Source organism: Mycteria americana, chromosome 1, assembly GCF_035582795.1.
Source record: "Mycteria americana isolate JAX WOST 10 ecotype Jacksonville Zoo and Gardens chromosome 1, USCA_MyAme_1.0, whole genome shotgun sequence".
Lineage (NCBI taxonomy): Eukaryota > Metazoa > Chordata > Aves > Ciconiiformes > Ciconiidae > Mycteria > Mycteria americana.
The window spans coordinates 4,591,786-4,609,068 of record NC_134365.1 but is presented as its reverse complement, the minus strand read 5'-3'; the positions used below and the strand labels follow the sequence as shown (position 1 = coordinate 4,609,068).

At 43.4% G+C, this 17,283-nt stretch overlaps 1 protein-coding gene across 2 annotated transcripts in view; it reads left to right on the top strand.

Moving 5' to 3' along the window:
- Positions 1-15,682, top strand: part of PRKCQ (protein kinase C theta) — a 47,092-nt gene extending 31,410 nt beyond the window's left edge. For both annotated transcript variants that reach the window (XM_075519209.1, XM_075519125.1), the window contains 5 exons: positions 642-704; positions 4,314-4,452; positions 9,269-9,457; positions 12,240-12,368; positions 13,706-15,682. In XM_075519209.1, the coding sequence (XP_075375324.1) occupies positions 642-704; positions 4,314-4,452; positions 9,269-9,457; positions 12,240-12,368; positions 13,706-13,861 (676 nt within the window). In that variant the 3' untranslated portion in view covers positions 13,862-15,682. The remainder of the gene's footprint in view (positions 1-641; positions 705-4,313; positions 4,453-9,268; positions 9,458-12,239; positions 12,369-13,705) is intronic.
- Positions 15,683-17,283: the final 1,601 nt, after the last annotated feature.

The following is a 17,283-nucleotide window of genomic DNA, read 5'->3' as shown; positions in this document are numbered from 1 at the left end:
ACTCCACTGTTTGTGGAGTTGTGGAGTTCAGTAGACTGTTTGTCTACTGAACACGGCAAATTATAGCAGCTGTTTTGAGGTCTGAGGCATTAACTGTAATTTGCAGTTTGCAGTCCGGTACATCACTGTAACTCATTGATTTACTTTAAATATGTAAATAAGGGAAAGACACAGACACCACCCTGTCTGCCTTCCTTGCAACAGGGACCATATCTTGAGGCAAGGCAGGGTAGGCAGTAGGAGCGGGGTGGTGGTTTTTTGCTCCGCAGCTGATCTGGAGACATCCTTGGGCAGTGAAGGACATGTCCTCAGAGTCAGTTACATATTAAAAAAGTGCAGCTAGCCATGCAGTGTGGCTTCCAAAACCCTGAAGATGAGCAGGCTCTAAATCCCCACGATTTCACAAAGTGGTTTCAGTTGGAGTTGGGCTGCTAGCCGTGTGGCATGCTTTTGGGAATCTCACATCATCCGTCAGTTACCTGGAAAACCCAGTTACCCCAAGCCTTCTGGAGACACTTCAAGCCTGCTGGGAACATAATAAAATTTTGGCTCCTGTGGAGATAAAGTTTCCATCTTTTTGGGTCTAGTTGAAAGTGCCTGTTGGGAAGCATCCATTCTAACTTGTGCCTTCTGTCACACAGGTTTTATGCTGCTGAAATCATATGCGGGCTCCAGTTCCTCCATTCCAAGGGCATAATATACAGGTAATTTTACTCTTTAGTGTCTAATAGGCTAAACCTTTTCTGTTTTTCCTGCAGGCACTAATGGTAACTGAGAGACTGTTGCTTGGATGTACTTACTGGTATTCCATTTCTGTGAAGATTTCCTTTTTACAGAGTCTGGCTGTTTTATTTTGAAGAGATAGTATAGAAACGGCAGTTGTGAGCGCTTTTTGAGAATCCAGTCCTATTTCAGTTAACATTAAAACAAGCCCTTTGATGCATTTACACTGAGTCATTCATATAGCAGCTAGCATAGCACCCAGTTTAAGCTTTCCATGTATGAAGTTACATAAGGTCAAGCTAGCTGTGAGAAATTTGGTATATCTGCTGTGCTGGTTACCCTGGGACAGTGGTGACAAGCTCAGCTCAAGTAACAACAGCAGGGAGACAGCGATATACCTTAAATTTTGGGTTATTAACAAGTCTGCTGTGCACAGTTCCATGGTGAGATGGGATTCACCTCACCTACCATCACGAATCAGAGCTAGCCACCCAAACTCTTGTAGTAAGCAGACAGGAGTGGGCTTTTTTAGGTTCATCAAACCTATGTTAGAGTGTGTGTGAGAAGTGCCCGTTTCTACCAGCGGGCTCTACAGGGAGCCGATGGGGACTAGGGGGGACACCTAGTGCAGCTGCACTCAGAGGAGTCCTCTCCCAAAGTTACTGGTATGAACTTAGTCCACAATGCATCAACCTATCAAATCCCGAGAAGTCCTCTACTACAAAATTGCCCATTCCAGCTTCTGCTTGACCTCCCTAGGAGCTTCAAAGTTATGCACGGATGCTTTGATCTGATGTACAAGTGTTGTGCTTCAGACCTATGTAAAAGGACAGAGACAAGATGGGAGCAAGAAGGGCTGCAGAAATCAGACCACGGTCTGCTTTCCCATGGCGGAAAGGAGGAACTGAACTTCCGGGGAGCTCTAGTCCAGCTCACCTTCATGGCAAAAGTTAGTTACGACATTGCAGCCTTCTGTAAAATCCGGAAGCAAATAGCTTGTCACAAACAAATGAGAAAGCTCACTAAAACAATGATGTTTGCAGAAACCAAAATGAGCGTATTTCAATGTTTGTCATGTAGTGTGAACATTGGAACAAATGCTAAAAGTGAATGGCTTGTTTACAATCCACTCTCGCATTAAACTGCAAGATTTGATTCATAGAAATTTGCCTTATTATTTACTATTAGTATTCATGAGGGAGCCATTTATAGTTTTTATTGACCAGTGATGGTGATTGCATAAACATGAGATCAATATCAATGGCATTAAGCTAAGATCATCTCTGGCGTCTCAGCAAGTTTCTGGCTCTAATTATTGTTCTGGATGACTGAAGGGAAACGTTTTCTGAAGTGCCCAAATCAGTTAGCCATGTCTGTCATTTTTGCTCAGACTTCTCAGAAAAGTTGATTAAAAATATCTGCAGGACATTGTGAGTTTGTGGCAGGACCGTTAATGCTGACGTCTTGTTTGTAATTCACATTTTTATTTGGAATTGCTGCACCAGTGGTGTGTCAGGGTTTGGGACCCGTTTCCTAATGAAAGGAGAGAGACGTTTAGAGTCTGGAGCCTTGGGAAATGTGGGCAAATTGGGATAGCTAGACATCGGGTAGCATGGTGATAGGAAGAAACAGGGAGTCGATGCGGCATTGCTTTGGGTATCAAGCTTTGAGAGAAAAGATTTAACCAGTCCTACTCCTTTTTCCTTTTTTCACTGAAGACAATGACAATGAGGTCAGTTGAGAACGCACAGCCATCAGTATCTCAGTCAGAGCTAAATAAGCACTTAGGAAAGTGAATAGAAATCATTTTTGACACTACATCACTTGCGATGTAGTAAGAATAATGAATCCAGCTGTTCTGTCTCATGCACCCACGTTTGCAAATGTTGGCTTAAATTTTAATGAATGAGCCAAGGCATTTTTGGCAGAACCTCCAATCCCTGGAGCCAATGAGTTTGAGACTCATCAAAATAATGAAAGCAAACTGTAGGTGATGGGGGTTTTGTTTTGCTTCAATCTACCAGATGAATAAAAGCAGTGCTGGCAGCCAGAGATTGATCTCAATGGTGTAACTAAAATAAGTCATTCCAGCTGGAAATTGTGACAACCTGAGTGTCTGCCACTTGGAAGGCAAATGTCTCAGTTGTCTCTATATTTCTTTTTGATTGATGACTCCCACTTTTTCTTGGGCCATATTCTAGCAGCCACAAACAATTGCCCCATGACAAAAATTTAGTGTGTAAACATTACGAGGTCCCCCACCCCGACTGGGACCTGGCCGAAGCAAGACAAGGAGCTTTGCACAGAGGGAGGCTGAACAGCCATCTTTCCTGCAATTGTAGGCAATCGTCTCAGGAGCATCATGCATTAGAAATTACCTTCTTTGAGGGAGTCAAAGCCATTTCTGAAAAACCACATTGTAAACCAGTTGTTACCAGGAGGGTAGCTATATAGCAGCCTCGTGGTTAGGACTCCTGCCTGAGATGTGGAAAATGTGTGTAGACTGTGAATCAGCAGAGGTTGGAAAAGACCAACTGTCTCCTCAGCTGTGGGCACAAGCAAATGTTGTGTCTGGGTGCTTTGGGAGCCCTGAGAAGGGGCAGTGATTGATAGCAAAGGAGAGGCAGTGCAGGAGCGTGGGTGCTCAGAGACCAGGTAACCCAAATTCTACCTACATCCCAGGTGAAGTGCAGCATCACTGATCCAAACATCTCCCTGAGTCATTATTTCAATGAAAAGCAAAACGTTTAGGTAAGATATAAAAAATTTAACATAGAAACCATGCTAGCCTTCCTTTTTTTCTGCCTTTTTTTCTTTCTTTACGTGGTTTTCTCTCCTTTCAGAGGTTGTTCCCACATGGGGACCTCTTTGTTCTCTGTCAGTGGCCATGATTCATCAGCTCACTTGCTTTTATTTCCTTCTCTGTGCATTTCTTTTTTTCTCTCTCTGGGCTCTTTGCTTCCCACAGTAGCTCAGAGCCTGAAACCTCTGACAACAGCTTGGCAGCTATGTGTGAAGGGCTTTGTAAATCCCCGGGGCTCAGATAGTGCAGCCCAGCAGTGAAAAGGTGGTGGGTGTTCTGCTGATGTCTGGGGTTATTCTGACCCTCTGCAAGCCACGCAGGGCTTGCGGGATCTTACCTCTTCCAACATTTGTAGAGCCTGCACTGGGAGGGAGAGCTGGCAGTAGCTTCAGAGAGAGTTCTGAGACTCCCAGGGAAGGAGAAAGTGGGCATTAGCCAGTCCCTTCTCACTCACCTTCTCCAGGCTGTGTTAGGGCAGAAGCACCAGCTGGCGCAAAGCCCTTTTTAGCTTCGCTATTCTGCATCCTCAAAGGAGGCAGCTTGTAGAAGATGTTTTGGGTAAAGTCTTCTCCAGCAAATGAATCAGTACTGGGACAGGAGGAACAAGGAAGAGGAATATTGAAGTCCAAGAGAGCAGCTCCTCATTTGGTCCTCAACCTTCCTTTGTAATTGCAACATGTAGGCACTACATAGAGGCAGATAGCAAGTTAATAAGTGTAACGTGCTAAAATAACTTGTGTGGCTCTGTAACACTTTAAACGAGGGGTTTCCTTCTCTTCCTCCACAGAGACTTGAAGCTAGACAATGTCCTCTTGGACAATGAGGGGCACATCAAAATTGCTGACTTTGGGATGTGCAAGGAGAACATGTTTGGAGATGCGAAGACAAGTACTTTCTGTGGAACTCCTGACTATATCGCTCCTGAGGTAGGTGTGGGGTCCATGGAGGTGAGCAAGCCGCTGTGGGACAGAGAATGTGTCTTAAGCCATGACTGTCAGTCAGTGGTGGAGGGTGCAAAGAGTAATAACCTGCTTTTGAGCAGTTCCAGGCTAGGAACTGGATTTCAGTTTGACTCAGAGTCTGCGTTGCTGTCTGGCATTGCATATTTTTGTGGCTAATTCATTTTTTGTGCAAATGGGCCTGGGAAACAAGTTGTGTTTGGCTTAACCAAGAAACAGAATGCTTAATGGAAATCCAGTTTGGGCCATGGCAGAAGAAGCTCCAAGAGGGAGGTCCTGCAATTCAGGGACAGAAAAAGCACAAGGAATGGGAAGCATGTTCCCTAGCTAGCTAACAGGAGGCTTCCATGGCCGTACATGCTCCTTGGTAGCTAGTAGGGAGCTATGGGCACTTCTAAGGGATGATGTTCATCACAACCTAAGAGAGAAAATAGAGAAAGGTGGGACAAAATGCCCGCCTGGAGCTGATTCTCCCTCCTCATTGATTAACCATCTTTTAGATAGAGAAGCGAGGCTGGGTCCACGATAGACCAGAGACTGGGGTTCACCCTCTCTCTGGGATATGCTCTGATGCTTGAATAGGGATGGCACCCATAAGTTTGGACTTCTCTCTTACTCAGACAGGTTCTTAGCTGGCTGCAAACACAGCCTGCATCACAAGCATTCTCCCAGAGCTGAATAAGTTAATATATGCTCTGAAAAGGCTCTGCCATCAGAGGCATAACCTTAAAACTGAGCACAGGCTTGAAGGTCTGTCTAGATAAAAAACAACCAAAAGCTGCTTGTAAAAGGGAGTGAGATGCTTGGAGGCATAAACATGAGAGTGGTCATACATGCTGATTTTTCCCCTCTAAATGCCAGCAGTCAGAGGAGAGGTGGTGTTGTCTGGAGGACAGCTGGGACCCGACCTGCTAACTCTGGGCTCTGGACAAACTGCTTCTCTTCTTTGGCTGTGCGTGGTGCCAGAGCACCTCATGCCACTGCATGAATCCATCCCTGGAGGACATGCCTCTACAAGTTGCCTGCTGGTGAAGGAGACTCTAAAACTAGAGATGATGGAGTTGTATCAGGGCCAGGCTGTGCTTGAGCTAACAAGGGCAAGGCAGAGCTTGTAGCTTGTGTTAAGGTCCTGCTCTGTCCCCTTGACTCAGGAGGGCTGGGGCTTGCATGGAGACAGTCTCTAAGCTCCATGCAAAAACATACCACCAGTTCCTCTTCTCCTTCTGCAGTTGATATCTACTGATACTTGGTGGAGAAAAGCTGAACCTGGCCTCCATGTGCCCATGCAATAAAACTGGGTGCTCACAGACACCAGACTCCAGCTTGCCCATAGCGAGATCCTTTGCCCTTCTCCTCATTTCTTTCCATTTTTTCCCAGACAGAAACTTGTTCTTTTTTTTTCCCCTAGTAAATTTAGATATTTTGGACTAGATCCCTCCAGAAAAGAGAAAGCTCCCTTAACCTGGTGACTTCACACAATGATAGATCTTACTGTGGAGAGGCTTTAACTAATTAGGTGGCAAATTGGGGCCAAAGAAAACATTTTTCAGCTCAGAGAAGAACCTACGAGTCACCCATGCATCATGTCCGACATCACTTTGAAATCCATTTATTTGCCTTTCAAGATCCCATTTCCTGATTTTAGTGTTTTCATGATGGATATTGGAACTTTCCAAATAGCTTTTAAAGCTTTCATTTTTTTTCCCCTCCACTATAATTCATTGATCTTTTACTGTGCACCAAGGGCTTGATTCTGATCTGGGTTACACCACTGCTGACACAAAGGCTGGTCTCTTCAAATTAATTGGATTAGTATTGCCTAAGAGCAGGTGTAAGTGTGCTCTGCAATCAAGCTACAATCGTCTTTTATTCCACTTCAATATGCTTTTATTTTAAAAAAAAAAAAAAAGCTATTTTCTGGTCCTAAAAAAAAGAGAGCCAAGTGATAATCCATTATCTGTGATTTTACTTCATAGAAAAGAGAAAGACTAAAATAGCTCAGAGTTTTATTTCTGCATCATCATTTATTTTAGTGATTCAACGAGTGCATATAAAACATTTTACCTCTAAATCGAAAGCACTGCTAGAGTTTATGCATCATCTCTCCCGCCAGAGGCTGGAGCACTGGACTTTTTGTCAGTATTTCATTGCGGCTGCTAGCACTATAATTTGTTACGGACCCAGCACCTTGGCTACAGCCGTGCAAATAAGGGGACTTTGGGTCAGTAGACAAGCAATTTTTTATTTCAAAAAATAGTTGACAAAAAAAAAAGGAGACTTAACCTGAAATGAAATTTCTGAGTTTGTTTATTTTTTCCAGAGAATTGCAAAGCTAACTTGACTTCCATAAAACATTTAATTTCATTCTCCAGGCATTTTATACTTTAAAAGGTAAAGCCTTATATAAACAATGTGTCTTTTCAGAAGGAAAGGTTGGGTGATTTTGTTTATAAGTGACTCAGAATAAATATATTTGGGAGTCTTGCTCTTTCCTTTTTTTTGACTATGAGTGAAATACATTGTATATATTGAGTCCCACATTCAAATATGTTTTTTGTCCTTTTTGCATCTCCTCTTTTGCCATTTTTGGAGACAGATGTGTTAGTCATGAACACTCTACATCAGCTTGGGTTTAGACTTCTGATATTAAGTTCCTGCTTTGCTAGATGCCACAGTACATTAGAGGGGGATATTTCTCACCTAATGTGAGGAAATTCATCTAAAAGTGAAGCACCTGATGGCACTTTATAGTGTTGTAGAAGGGCAAACATCCCAGAAGACAAATAATCCCTTCCTGTCTTAGGTGTGTAAGTCAGTTAAAATCACTGTTTGTCCTCCATTAGAATAGAGTAGAGTAGAGTAGAATAGAATAGAATAGAATAGAATAGAATAGAATAGAATAGAATAGAATAGAATAGAAAAGGAATAGAATAGAATAGAATAGAATAGAATAGAATAGAATAGAATAGAATAGAAATAGAATAGAATAGAAAAGAAATAGAATAGAATAGAATAGAATAGAATAGAATAGAATAGAATAGAATAGAATAGAAAAGAAATAGAATAGAATAGGAATAGAATAGAATAGAATAGAATAGAATAGAATAGAATAGAATAGAATAGAATAGAATAGAATAGAATAGAATAGAATGAACTATTTCAGTTGGAAGGGACCTACAACGATCATCTAGTCCAACTGCCTGACCAATTCAGGTCTGACCAAGTTAAAGCATGTTGTTACGGGCATTGTCCAAACACCTCTTAAACACTGCCAGGCACGGGGCATCGACCGCCTCTCTAGGAAGCCTGTTCCAGTGTTTGACCACCCTCTCGGTAAAGAAGTGCTTCCTAATGTCCAGTCTAAACCTCCTCTGGTGCAGAGACTCTGGGTAACTAAATTAATAAGACACATAACTTTTAGGCAATAAGATGAATCTGGGCCCAAGTGGCAATTTACAAAAAATGCAGACAAGGTATGAAAACACTGAAGAAATTACTCATCTACTTCCACTGTACCTCAGAGCCAGCAGTAAAGATTACCTCTCTAAATCATAATTTCTCAACTATCAGCAGTTTCATATGTACTGATCTGGATAGTTGTTTTCACTGATATTAAGCCATCTCCATGGCTTGGCATTGATACCTACACCATAGCTGTAGTATAGGAGATCACATGTGCAACCAGGCTTTGGGCTCAACAGTAAAGATTGTGCCTTAAAATGAGCTATTCCTCTCTCCAGCTTTAAAATCCTGATAAGGATCCTAGACAACATAGTCATCACATGTACCTTTAGACATCTGTAATGTAAATATCTATATATGAGCCAAATAGGGGGTTGTATTTCACAGCAGGTAGATACTTAGCTGGATGTCTAAAATTAGACTAATTCTCTTCCTTGAATATAAAAGAAGCTAATGATAACTGGTTCCGCTCTAAGTATCTCCATAACAGATATCTAAAGGCAGGTGAGATTAATTTTGCTTCCCCAGAGGGGAAGTTTGAGAACTTGGTGGTGTCCTGCCAGGTTTGTAGGGGAAGAAAATACCACATCCTTTCTTAGGGGAGGTCATCACTCCAGCTGACCCGCCCTGGCCCCCACACACTGGATGTAGCCTTCACTTTATAGCTGACACAGAAAGGCACAAACCAGTGGACTGACTGAGGACAAATTCCCATTCCTCTACCTATAACTCAGTTGGTGCAAGAGGACAGATCAGCAACCGCTTTCTCATGTTTTTCCTGGGGCAGATTTTGCTGGTGTAGATTCACATCATTTCCACTGACTGATAGCCCTAAACTACCCTTACACTGTCAAACTTGTAATTTTAAAATACAGCTTCTGTGAGTTAAATCAGTCCCAAAATGCTAATACTTAACCATTTGTCTTCTTGGAGTTCACAAGCCTGATTTGAACCCTTGGGATAACTCGGAGAGCAGGCAAAAGATGACTTGCCTCACTTTTTTTTTGTTTCAGATCTCTGGTAGCCAAGGATTTGTTCAAGTAACTTAAGAGTAACTAGAGAAACATACAACCTGTTATCTGTAGTGTGAAGGACTGTTTTGTCACCCAGGTGTGTCTGCAATTTGGAGCTCCCTCAACCACAGCCTCTGCACCACTGGCAGATGCTCTGGCTCATGCTTCAGGCCGAGCCAGAAGCACCTCTGCTATCCCACTCAGTGCAAAGTGACTGATAAAAGGTCAGGGTCTGGCCACCCTTCTGAAGTTGAAATACTGACATCAGATATTTTGCGTCTGTCTTTGTCACTCCTCTCTTTGGGCAGATATTGCTGGGGCAGAAGTACAACACTTCTGTTGACTGGTGGTCCTTTGGTGTCCTCCTGTATGAGATGCTTATTGGCCAATCTCCTTTCCATGGCCAAGATGAAGAGGAGCTTTTCCAATCTATCCGTATGGATAACCCGTTCTACCCTCGCTGGCTTGACAAGGATGCAAAGGACATTTTGGTGAAGGTAAGAATTACCACACATTGAACAACAGTCTTTTTGCCAGAACTGTCGTATTTGATTTGTGCATCTTCAGCTGTTGTTCAGAGAAACAAGTTTAGTGTGATAGGATGAGAGTCACTTTCTTGTCTGTGGAGCTCAAAGCACACCTGACCTAAGTCATAAGGCCATCTTTGTGTCTTCTTTCTCCTGAGTTGTGATGATGGCTCCTCACATCCAGTAAGTAGGATCGCAGGGTATCAGATGCCAGCAAACATCAGTTTCTTGGCAGAGCAATCCCTAAGGTGCAAGGCATGTTAACTCCTGGAAAAGCTATTTTGCCAGGCTTCAAACTAAGGGTTACAGTGACTTCCTTGAAAATGGTGGCTTTGAAGCAGTTCTTGTGCCTCAGAGATATGAGGACATCGAGGGTAGATTGCTTTGGTGTTCAGCTTGATTTTCAGCGGAGAATGTTTTTCATCTTTGCACTGAACTAAAGAGCAAGAAAACAAAGCCTGAGCTGTGTCCTGAAGTGGAGGAGCTACTCAAGCTAGTGGCACCATGTCATCTGGATTTTTGGCCCTTTGAATCTCCTACATAGCAATGCATAGTGTCCTTTCTGAGTGGAGCACTCCTCTGTTTCCCTCTGTTGCCTCCCAATGGGCAACCTCCTCGTCTTTTAGGTTCCCTTCTATTAATATGCTGATTTTTTCATTGCCTCCTTCTCAGCCTCATGCCACGTAGCATTGTAGCCTTTCTGGCTTGGGATGCAAATTATTCTAGAGTTGCAAGATAAAAATGCAATGAAGTCACAGCTAGTCTAATAAGTTACCTCCCCTCAGTTGGGCTTTGGACTGACGTTGAACATGATCTAAGCTAAGGCATTTTACCTCAAGATGGAGCATGGTGAGAGATCAGGTACAGAGGGTTATAATGGCTCAGCTGATGTGAGGTAACTTGTTCATCACTAGATTTTGGTCATATTTGACCTACAGTCCCTACCTTGCCTTTTGCATTTACAAAGCGACAGGGCAACATACAGCATTCCACTACAAAACAATGGAGAATAGGAGATTACTTCAGCATCTGTGCTGGGCTCAGATGTTTAGGTATCACTATAAAATTATAATAACGAAAACATTCAAAAGAAGTTGTTCCGGAAGACATACCATAGCAGACTGAGATTTTGAATGTCTATTTCTGGGACATACGCTGCCATCTTTCTGCACAAGCAACCTGTACTTCTGTCAGGATTAGAGATGTTAATCATCTTTATACCAATCAATAAACTTCCTTGCGTAGGAAAAAAAAACATTTTCTCCCTTATCGGCTACTCTCATTGCCACTGACTCTGGATAATTACATATTCCACCCTGCTTAATGTCTGTATTATCAGCACAGAATTTAACCTCTGGAATCTGTACTGCTGTGTAATCAGTTGTCTGTAGGACACTTTAGTTTTGGTGAGGCTTTGCCCACAGTGCTCACCAAAACCCAATGCCTGGGTTTTTTTGGCCCTCAGTGGTCCATATATCAGATTCTTTTCCTGCCACCTTTGGCTTTAGATATTTATATTTATTCTTTGCTGAGTGGTATCTATTGTATGCTCACTGTTGGCCAAATAGAGTAGCAAGAAACTTCTACCATATGTAACCCAAGTCCATTTTGAGATGACCTCCAACAGTAAAGTCCGTTTGAAAATTTGCCCTTACCTCTGAAGTAGGACGTATTGGCTGCATTCAGGTCACCTGCTATCAAGTGTTGCCACTATTCCTCTCCATTGACTTTAGAGGGATCTAGGATCTGGCGGTATATGGGCTAGCTGACCTGGAGGCCCCAGACATTTCACTGCAGATGTAAAGACAAATTTTAAACTATTCACAGCCACCATTACAGCAATATTTCAACACTACGTCCTGCTCACGAACATTGAGAGGAGCTCCGAAGTGTTTAGCGCTCCTGAAACTCTCCCCCAGAAACACTTCAGCTGCTTCCAGAGCCAAATTGCTCCTGCGTCACCATAAAAACATCTATGACAAAACAGGTTATGTTTACACTAAACTCAAAAGTGGGCTCAGACCTGCACGTAGCTGATGGTGAAAAGATATGCCCCCAGTTCTAGCTTTTTCCTACCTTCAGCAGAATTAGTCATCCACAGGACTTGTAGCCTGCAGTGTGCAGCAAACGCGTGCTATCTGAATTGGGACTCTTTTGACAAAGTAGACGGTTGTCAGCATCCCAGCTAGTCAGTGGAGAGAAGCAAGCACTTCCAGGGTGTCTTTTATCTCAACTTTAAGTGTGTAAAGAAGGTCAGATGATTTGACTGTTTTTCTCCATTAATTATAAAGGGTCAAATAGTGACATCCCAAGTGTCCAAAGGTGTAGGAGGTGAATGCAACCCCACACAGGCCAGACTAGTATTTTCACAAATTACGCTTATATTTCAGCCCTAAAAATTTTCCTGATAGGAAGAAATTGTCCAGACAAAAGCTTGCGAGTGCGATCCAGATATTTCACCTGTGTAGTTGCATATTTGCATGCTCAGACACATATGTTGTTGCCACTGTAGCAAATTTGTCCCCTCTCTCCTGCAAAGGAAAAACACAGCCAAGGTCTCTCAGTTTTGGCGTGTTAGGCTAAGAATCCAAACTGGTTCCCCAATCAGAGATTTAGTAAGTTAGAAGAGTCTTCACACTCTCACCAACCATGCTTGAGTTTGAAGTCTAAGGCCCTATCTGGTAGGACTGTCCTAATGAATACACTGTTATTGGTAAAAGACTAAGGTATTTCTCTTTCTTCAACATTCTAGCTTTTTGTGAGAGAACCTGAGAGGAGACTGGGAGCAAGAGGGAACATCCGCCAGCATGCCTTTTTCCGGGAAATAAACTGGGAGGCTTTAGAAGAAAGAAGGATGGAGCCTCCTTTCAAACCGAGAGTGGTAAGAATGCATCTTCTTTCAATTCCACCCATCTCATGTCTTTCTTTCCTGAATGATTCATTCCCCAAATATTTAAACTCTCCAGCACATGCTAGCACTAAACCAAAGCCAGGACCCACAGTAACGTTATAAACCCATTTATTTAGGGGCACTGTCCAAAATCTTCAGATATGGGTCTTTAATGTCAAAGACCTCAAATCCTGTTTAGATTCAGGGAGTCAGCATTTTAAAGGTGGATAAATGTCTGCTTCACACTGGAACTAACAGTTTAAGGCACCAAGTTAAGGCTTTCAAAATCCCCTCAAACTTTCAGGGATATCTTCTGGAGTTGCTCTGCACATGCAGCCTCTCTGTCTTTAGCACTTTGGTCTTGGACAGTCAGAATGGAAAGTGTTGACTCTTATTTAAATGTCCAAATGCAGATTAAATTGTTCACAGGCTGTCTGGTATGTTGTGTACATGAGATACAAGCAGCTGAAACCATCTACAATTTGGATCTACCACAGCCTCACTCATTGTACAGTCACTGGAAAGATAATTGTGAACTATGTATATCTATTGGCTGGGCTGCCTGACCTGATCATCATGACTACTACGTTCTGATGGCTGTAAGCTCAGGTCAGTCATGCCCACACCTGAGAAACCATAAATTACTCATAAGTTTCTCAATTACCATAGCAGGGTTCTGGATGCCACTTAAAACACCTTCCCTTAACCGCATAAGCGCAACCCATTCTGTAGGAATTATCTTTCACTGCACTGCAGAAGGTAAAGAAGGAAAAGCAGTTCAGGTAACCACGTGGTTGGCTAAGTCAGGATAGTCCTAACTATTAATAAACAGTCCTATTAAACTATTAAAGTCCTATTAATAAGAATAATATAATTTAATTTGACAAGTGCATCATACTTTCATTTTACAGTCCTTCACAAGTGTTATTTAATTGATGGGTCCACTCTGCTGTGTTACAAAGCTGTAACATCCCTGCCTGGCAGAATTAATGGATCACGGGCTCAGTGCCTCCTAGATAATATTTATTCCCATTACTACTGCAGTAGGATGGTAATAAGGAAGTGATTAGCACTGGCTGCTGGGTATCAAGAGCTCAGACAGAAGTTCATTGCAGTTTGACATGTTACTGGGCATCGTTTGGGCTGGAGTAACTAATAACGGTGCAAAAGGCCAAGAGCAAATGCATTGCGGGTTCCCTGGCTGAGCTAAGCTTGCTCCCAACTAGTTGAGCTTAGCCCATAGGAAGCAGACTGACAGGGCCAGCACCATTGTAATGAAGATCTGAATATTAGTGGTTTGACATCATTTTTTTTTCCTTTTCTTGAAGAAATCTCCGAGTGACTGTAGCAACTTCGACAAGGAATTTCTAAATGAAAAACCTAGACTGTCCTGTGCCGACAGAGCACTGATTAACAGCATGGACCAAAATATGTTCAGCAACTTTTCTTTTGTGAACCCTAAAATGGAGAAAATATTTTCCTGAGATCTGCCTTACTGAAGGGTTTCTCTGTAATGGTTTTAGTAACACTTTGCCAACTGAAGACTGTACATGGTTATTTTTATCAAGAACCCACCAGAAAAACACCTCAGTGAACGTTTGTACCATGCCTGGAGGCTTCCAGCTTATTCCAGTCTATAGCAGATGCCAGCCACTCTTCACTGATGATGAAGTTTCTTTGTGGTATCTTTCGGTCTCTCTTCTCTCTTTTCCCAATGTTCTTGAAGTTGAGAGCATCTGAAAATGAGGAGGTGACAAAACCTGTTCCCCACTACTTGTACACACAGCCAATGGGTTTCTCTGTAAGAAAAACCAAGTATATTTGAGCTTCTGGTGATGTCAGTGCCCATTTCTGCAATTCTCACCTTAGCCCACCTCCTTCTGAAGGACAAGTGGTTTGCTCGAGGCCTGAGGGCATCTCGGAAGACTTCAGGCTGGGTGCTTTGGTAACCTCCACTTGTACATGTGCAGAATTGTGCATGTGTAGACAGGAGTTTTGAAGAAGCGATTTTACTCCCTACACACTTTAAAAGTAATGTTCACAGGTGTTAGGACTCAATTTTGCTCCACTGGGACAAAGAGACTTTGCAGGTGTCTATTCCAGCATTCGTACATCTCAATCAGAGGCCCTGGAGCTAAGGACTCAACCCCAAAGGAGGATCATTGCCATGGCAAGTGTCAAGATCAATACAAAACACCAGTGGTTTACACTTAGTACTTGAGCAGGAAGGATGGGAACTTGCAGTCCAGCACAAAACCTCGAGAACCCCTGTTCTAAAGCTTTAACTGTCCTCACACACGCTAGGCTCAGAGCAAAATCTGGACTGGATTTTCTGGAGTTTTATCCTAAAACTGCATGAAAAGGGTGGAAGAGGTTTCCTCAAACCATTGTTTAAGCATCGTAAAACTGGCCTTCCAGTCACAGCATTGGCATATTTTACTTGAAAGGTAGTAATCAGTCCTTGCAAAGGCTGATATACTTTCTATTGCTCTAAATGATGTCCCAACTCTTTGGCGTGCATTGCAGACATAGGTCAAAAAGCTGTGCCCAACGGCCACAGGGCAGGACAGCCCATTGTGTGAGGGTGGTCCTCTCATTTACCTCGTGACATTTTGCTGTGTGTTCTATCCCTTTGCAGCCTGTGGAAACGTAGACGGGTTAAAAAAAATCTTTTCTGTGATCCTTTCATCACTGGATCCTTTTAAATAAAGATGCACTGTTTTCTGAAGTTGAAGAGATGTAGAACCGCCCAGTTACTGCTTGTCACTGAGACACCAGTTAAATTCCGGGTCAAAATTAAGTCAAAGCCCAAATAGAGGATTCTGTAATAGCTTAGACTTAGGCGGTCACCCCAGCTGGTGTTAGGCTCTAATTGAAGTATATACGTTTGGAGTTTCGTTGCATGAACCCCTCCAGTCCATGGAGAAAGAGAAGCTCTAGAAGGTGAGTCACCCCAAAATCAGATTCTCTTCAGAGGTGCCTTTCTGGCTCTGCTGGACCAGGCTGTCAACTTGGACCTCCCAAGAGAATGAATGCAGCCTTGCAGGCAGTGCTGGGGTACCGCTGGCAGTGACTGCAGGCACTGAATCCTGCAGGACCAAGAGCAGAAGTGCCTAACGTCGACAGCAAAAGCAGAGCACACTGAAAAAGGTTTCAGTCCAGTGACTCTCATGAAATCCTTGTTTGTGCTGTATGAAATGCAGGGGGCATTTGTGCTCACAGTTTGTGCAGCTGGTCATCATGTTTAATTAGAACAGTTAACATGAATTTTTTAAATGCCAGTGCTGTTTGTACAGTTTAATAAAATGTTGTGTATAATTGGAAAATGGGCATTGAAGTGATTAAATAGGGACAAAGAACAGAGGTGCTTAGAAAAGCCATTAAAATGGCTCTGCACTTTCTGGGGGATGTTCCCCAGGGGAATTTCAACCCATAAATACACAGGATCAGCAAGCATTTGAACAACTGTAACTACTCCACAGATCAGCATCTAAAACAAGGATTTGGCGCTGTGCAAAGGTGTCCAAGAAGAGAAAAAAATGCTCCTTTTCACTACAGAAGGTGACATGGCTGTAAACGGGGTCTGGTATCTCAAAGGGGTTGCAGAGCCAGATGTGCAGAGGTCGTTACTATTAGAGGGCGATTCAGGTCATCTTCCTTTGACACCTGAATGAGGTTGGATCAGCCAAGCCCTGGGAGGGCCTGACTCTGTCCACATGCTATGGATGGAGTCCGGATGACCTGATCCAGCCTAGAGATTGCATTTCTAAGCATTTGAAAATTGGCAGTATCCCACTCTAAATGACTGTTAGGGATGTTTTCTTTGCAATGGCACAGTGTTCTGTGCTTGACGCCAATGCAGGGATACCCCAAGAGCGTAGACTAAGGAGGGTGCTGAGTCACCTCTTGTGGTTAAGTAACTGAAGAGCAACAGGGTTTAACACCTCTCTGACCAGAGGCGGGATCTCTGCACTCCAGCTATGGTCCTGCATAGCTAAACCAGCCAAACCAGTAAGAGTGACTTGTAAAGGAGCACATTTGAGTTAACAGCTAGAGCAGACACAGTGTTAGTCTTACTGCAGGGCTTTTGATGCAAACCACAAGAAGAAGCGCCTGCTTCTCTCTGCAAGGTGTCTTCAGCTTAAAAAACCGAATAAACTCATTGAGGATGGGGGGAGGGAGATGGGGAGAGGTGGGTACGAGCCACCACGAACGTGCATGCTATGTGTCTCACCGGTGCCACAGCCTGAAAACCCTCCCAGCTGTGCCTGTGGTGTGCGAATAGTGACGTGGTAAGCAGCAAGCGTTTTCCTGTGGTGGCAGCGATTGAGAGATAGGAGCCGATGAGGGCTGAAAGCCAAACACCCGCCCGGAAATGAGCAGAAGCTCAGGTACTCACAAAGATGCTCCTTTGCCTTGACTAAACCTGGCACCTCCATACCCATCTTGTCTTTTCTGCTTTCTTTTTTTTTCTTTCTTTCCCCTCCTCCATAAAAATGTTCATTTTATGGCATAGTAGATGGGGCTTGCCAGGTTTGGTTATTCATTCGCTGAAGACCCAATCCTATTCTGGAGCCCCATGGGAATACAGCAGTGCTGTAGGAGCATGGCAGCTGCAAACATCAGGGTCTGACCTCCAGCACTACCTGCTTCAGCTCAAGTTTTGGGAGTCCTCACCACCCAACCGCTCCTTCCCCAGTCTTGCTGCTTCACTTGACAGATGCATGAGTTCCTACTTGTTGGCATTCACCAAACCAAACATCAGGCTGATAAACAGGTCAGGAGAAGTGGGAGTCACCAGCGCTGAATTCAGCCCTCCTGCAAAGACCTCCAAGTTGCTTTCCAGAGGAGGTTGGTTGGTATCACAGCTCCTCAGCATGCAGCCCAGGGGTATGGTTGCCTCTCC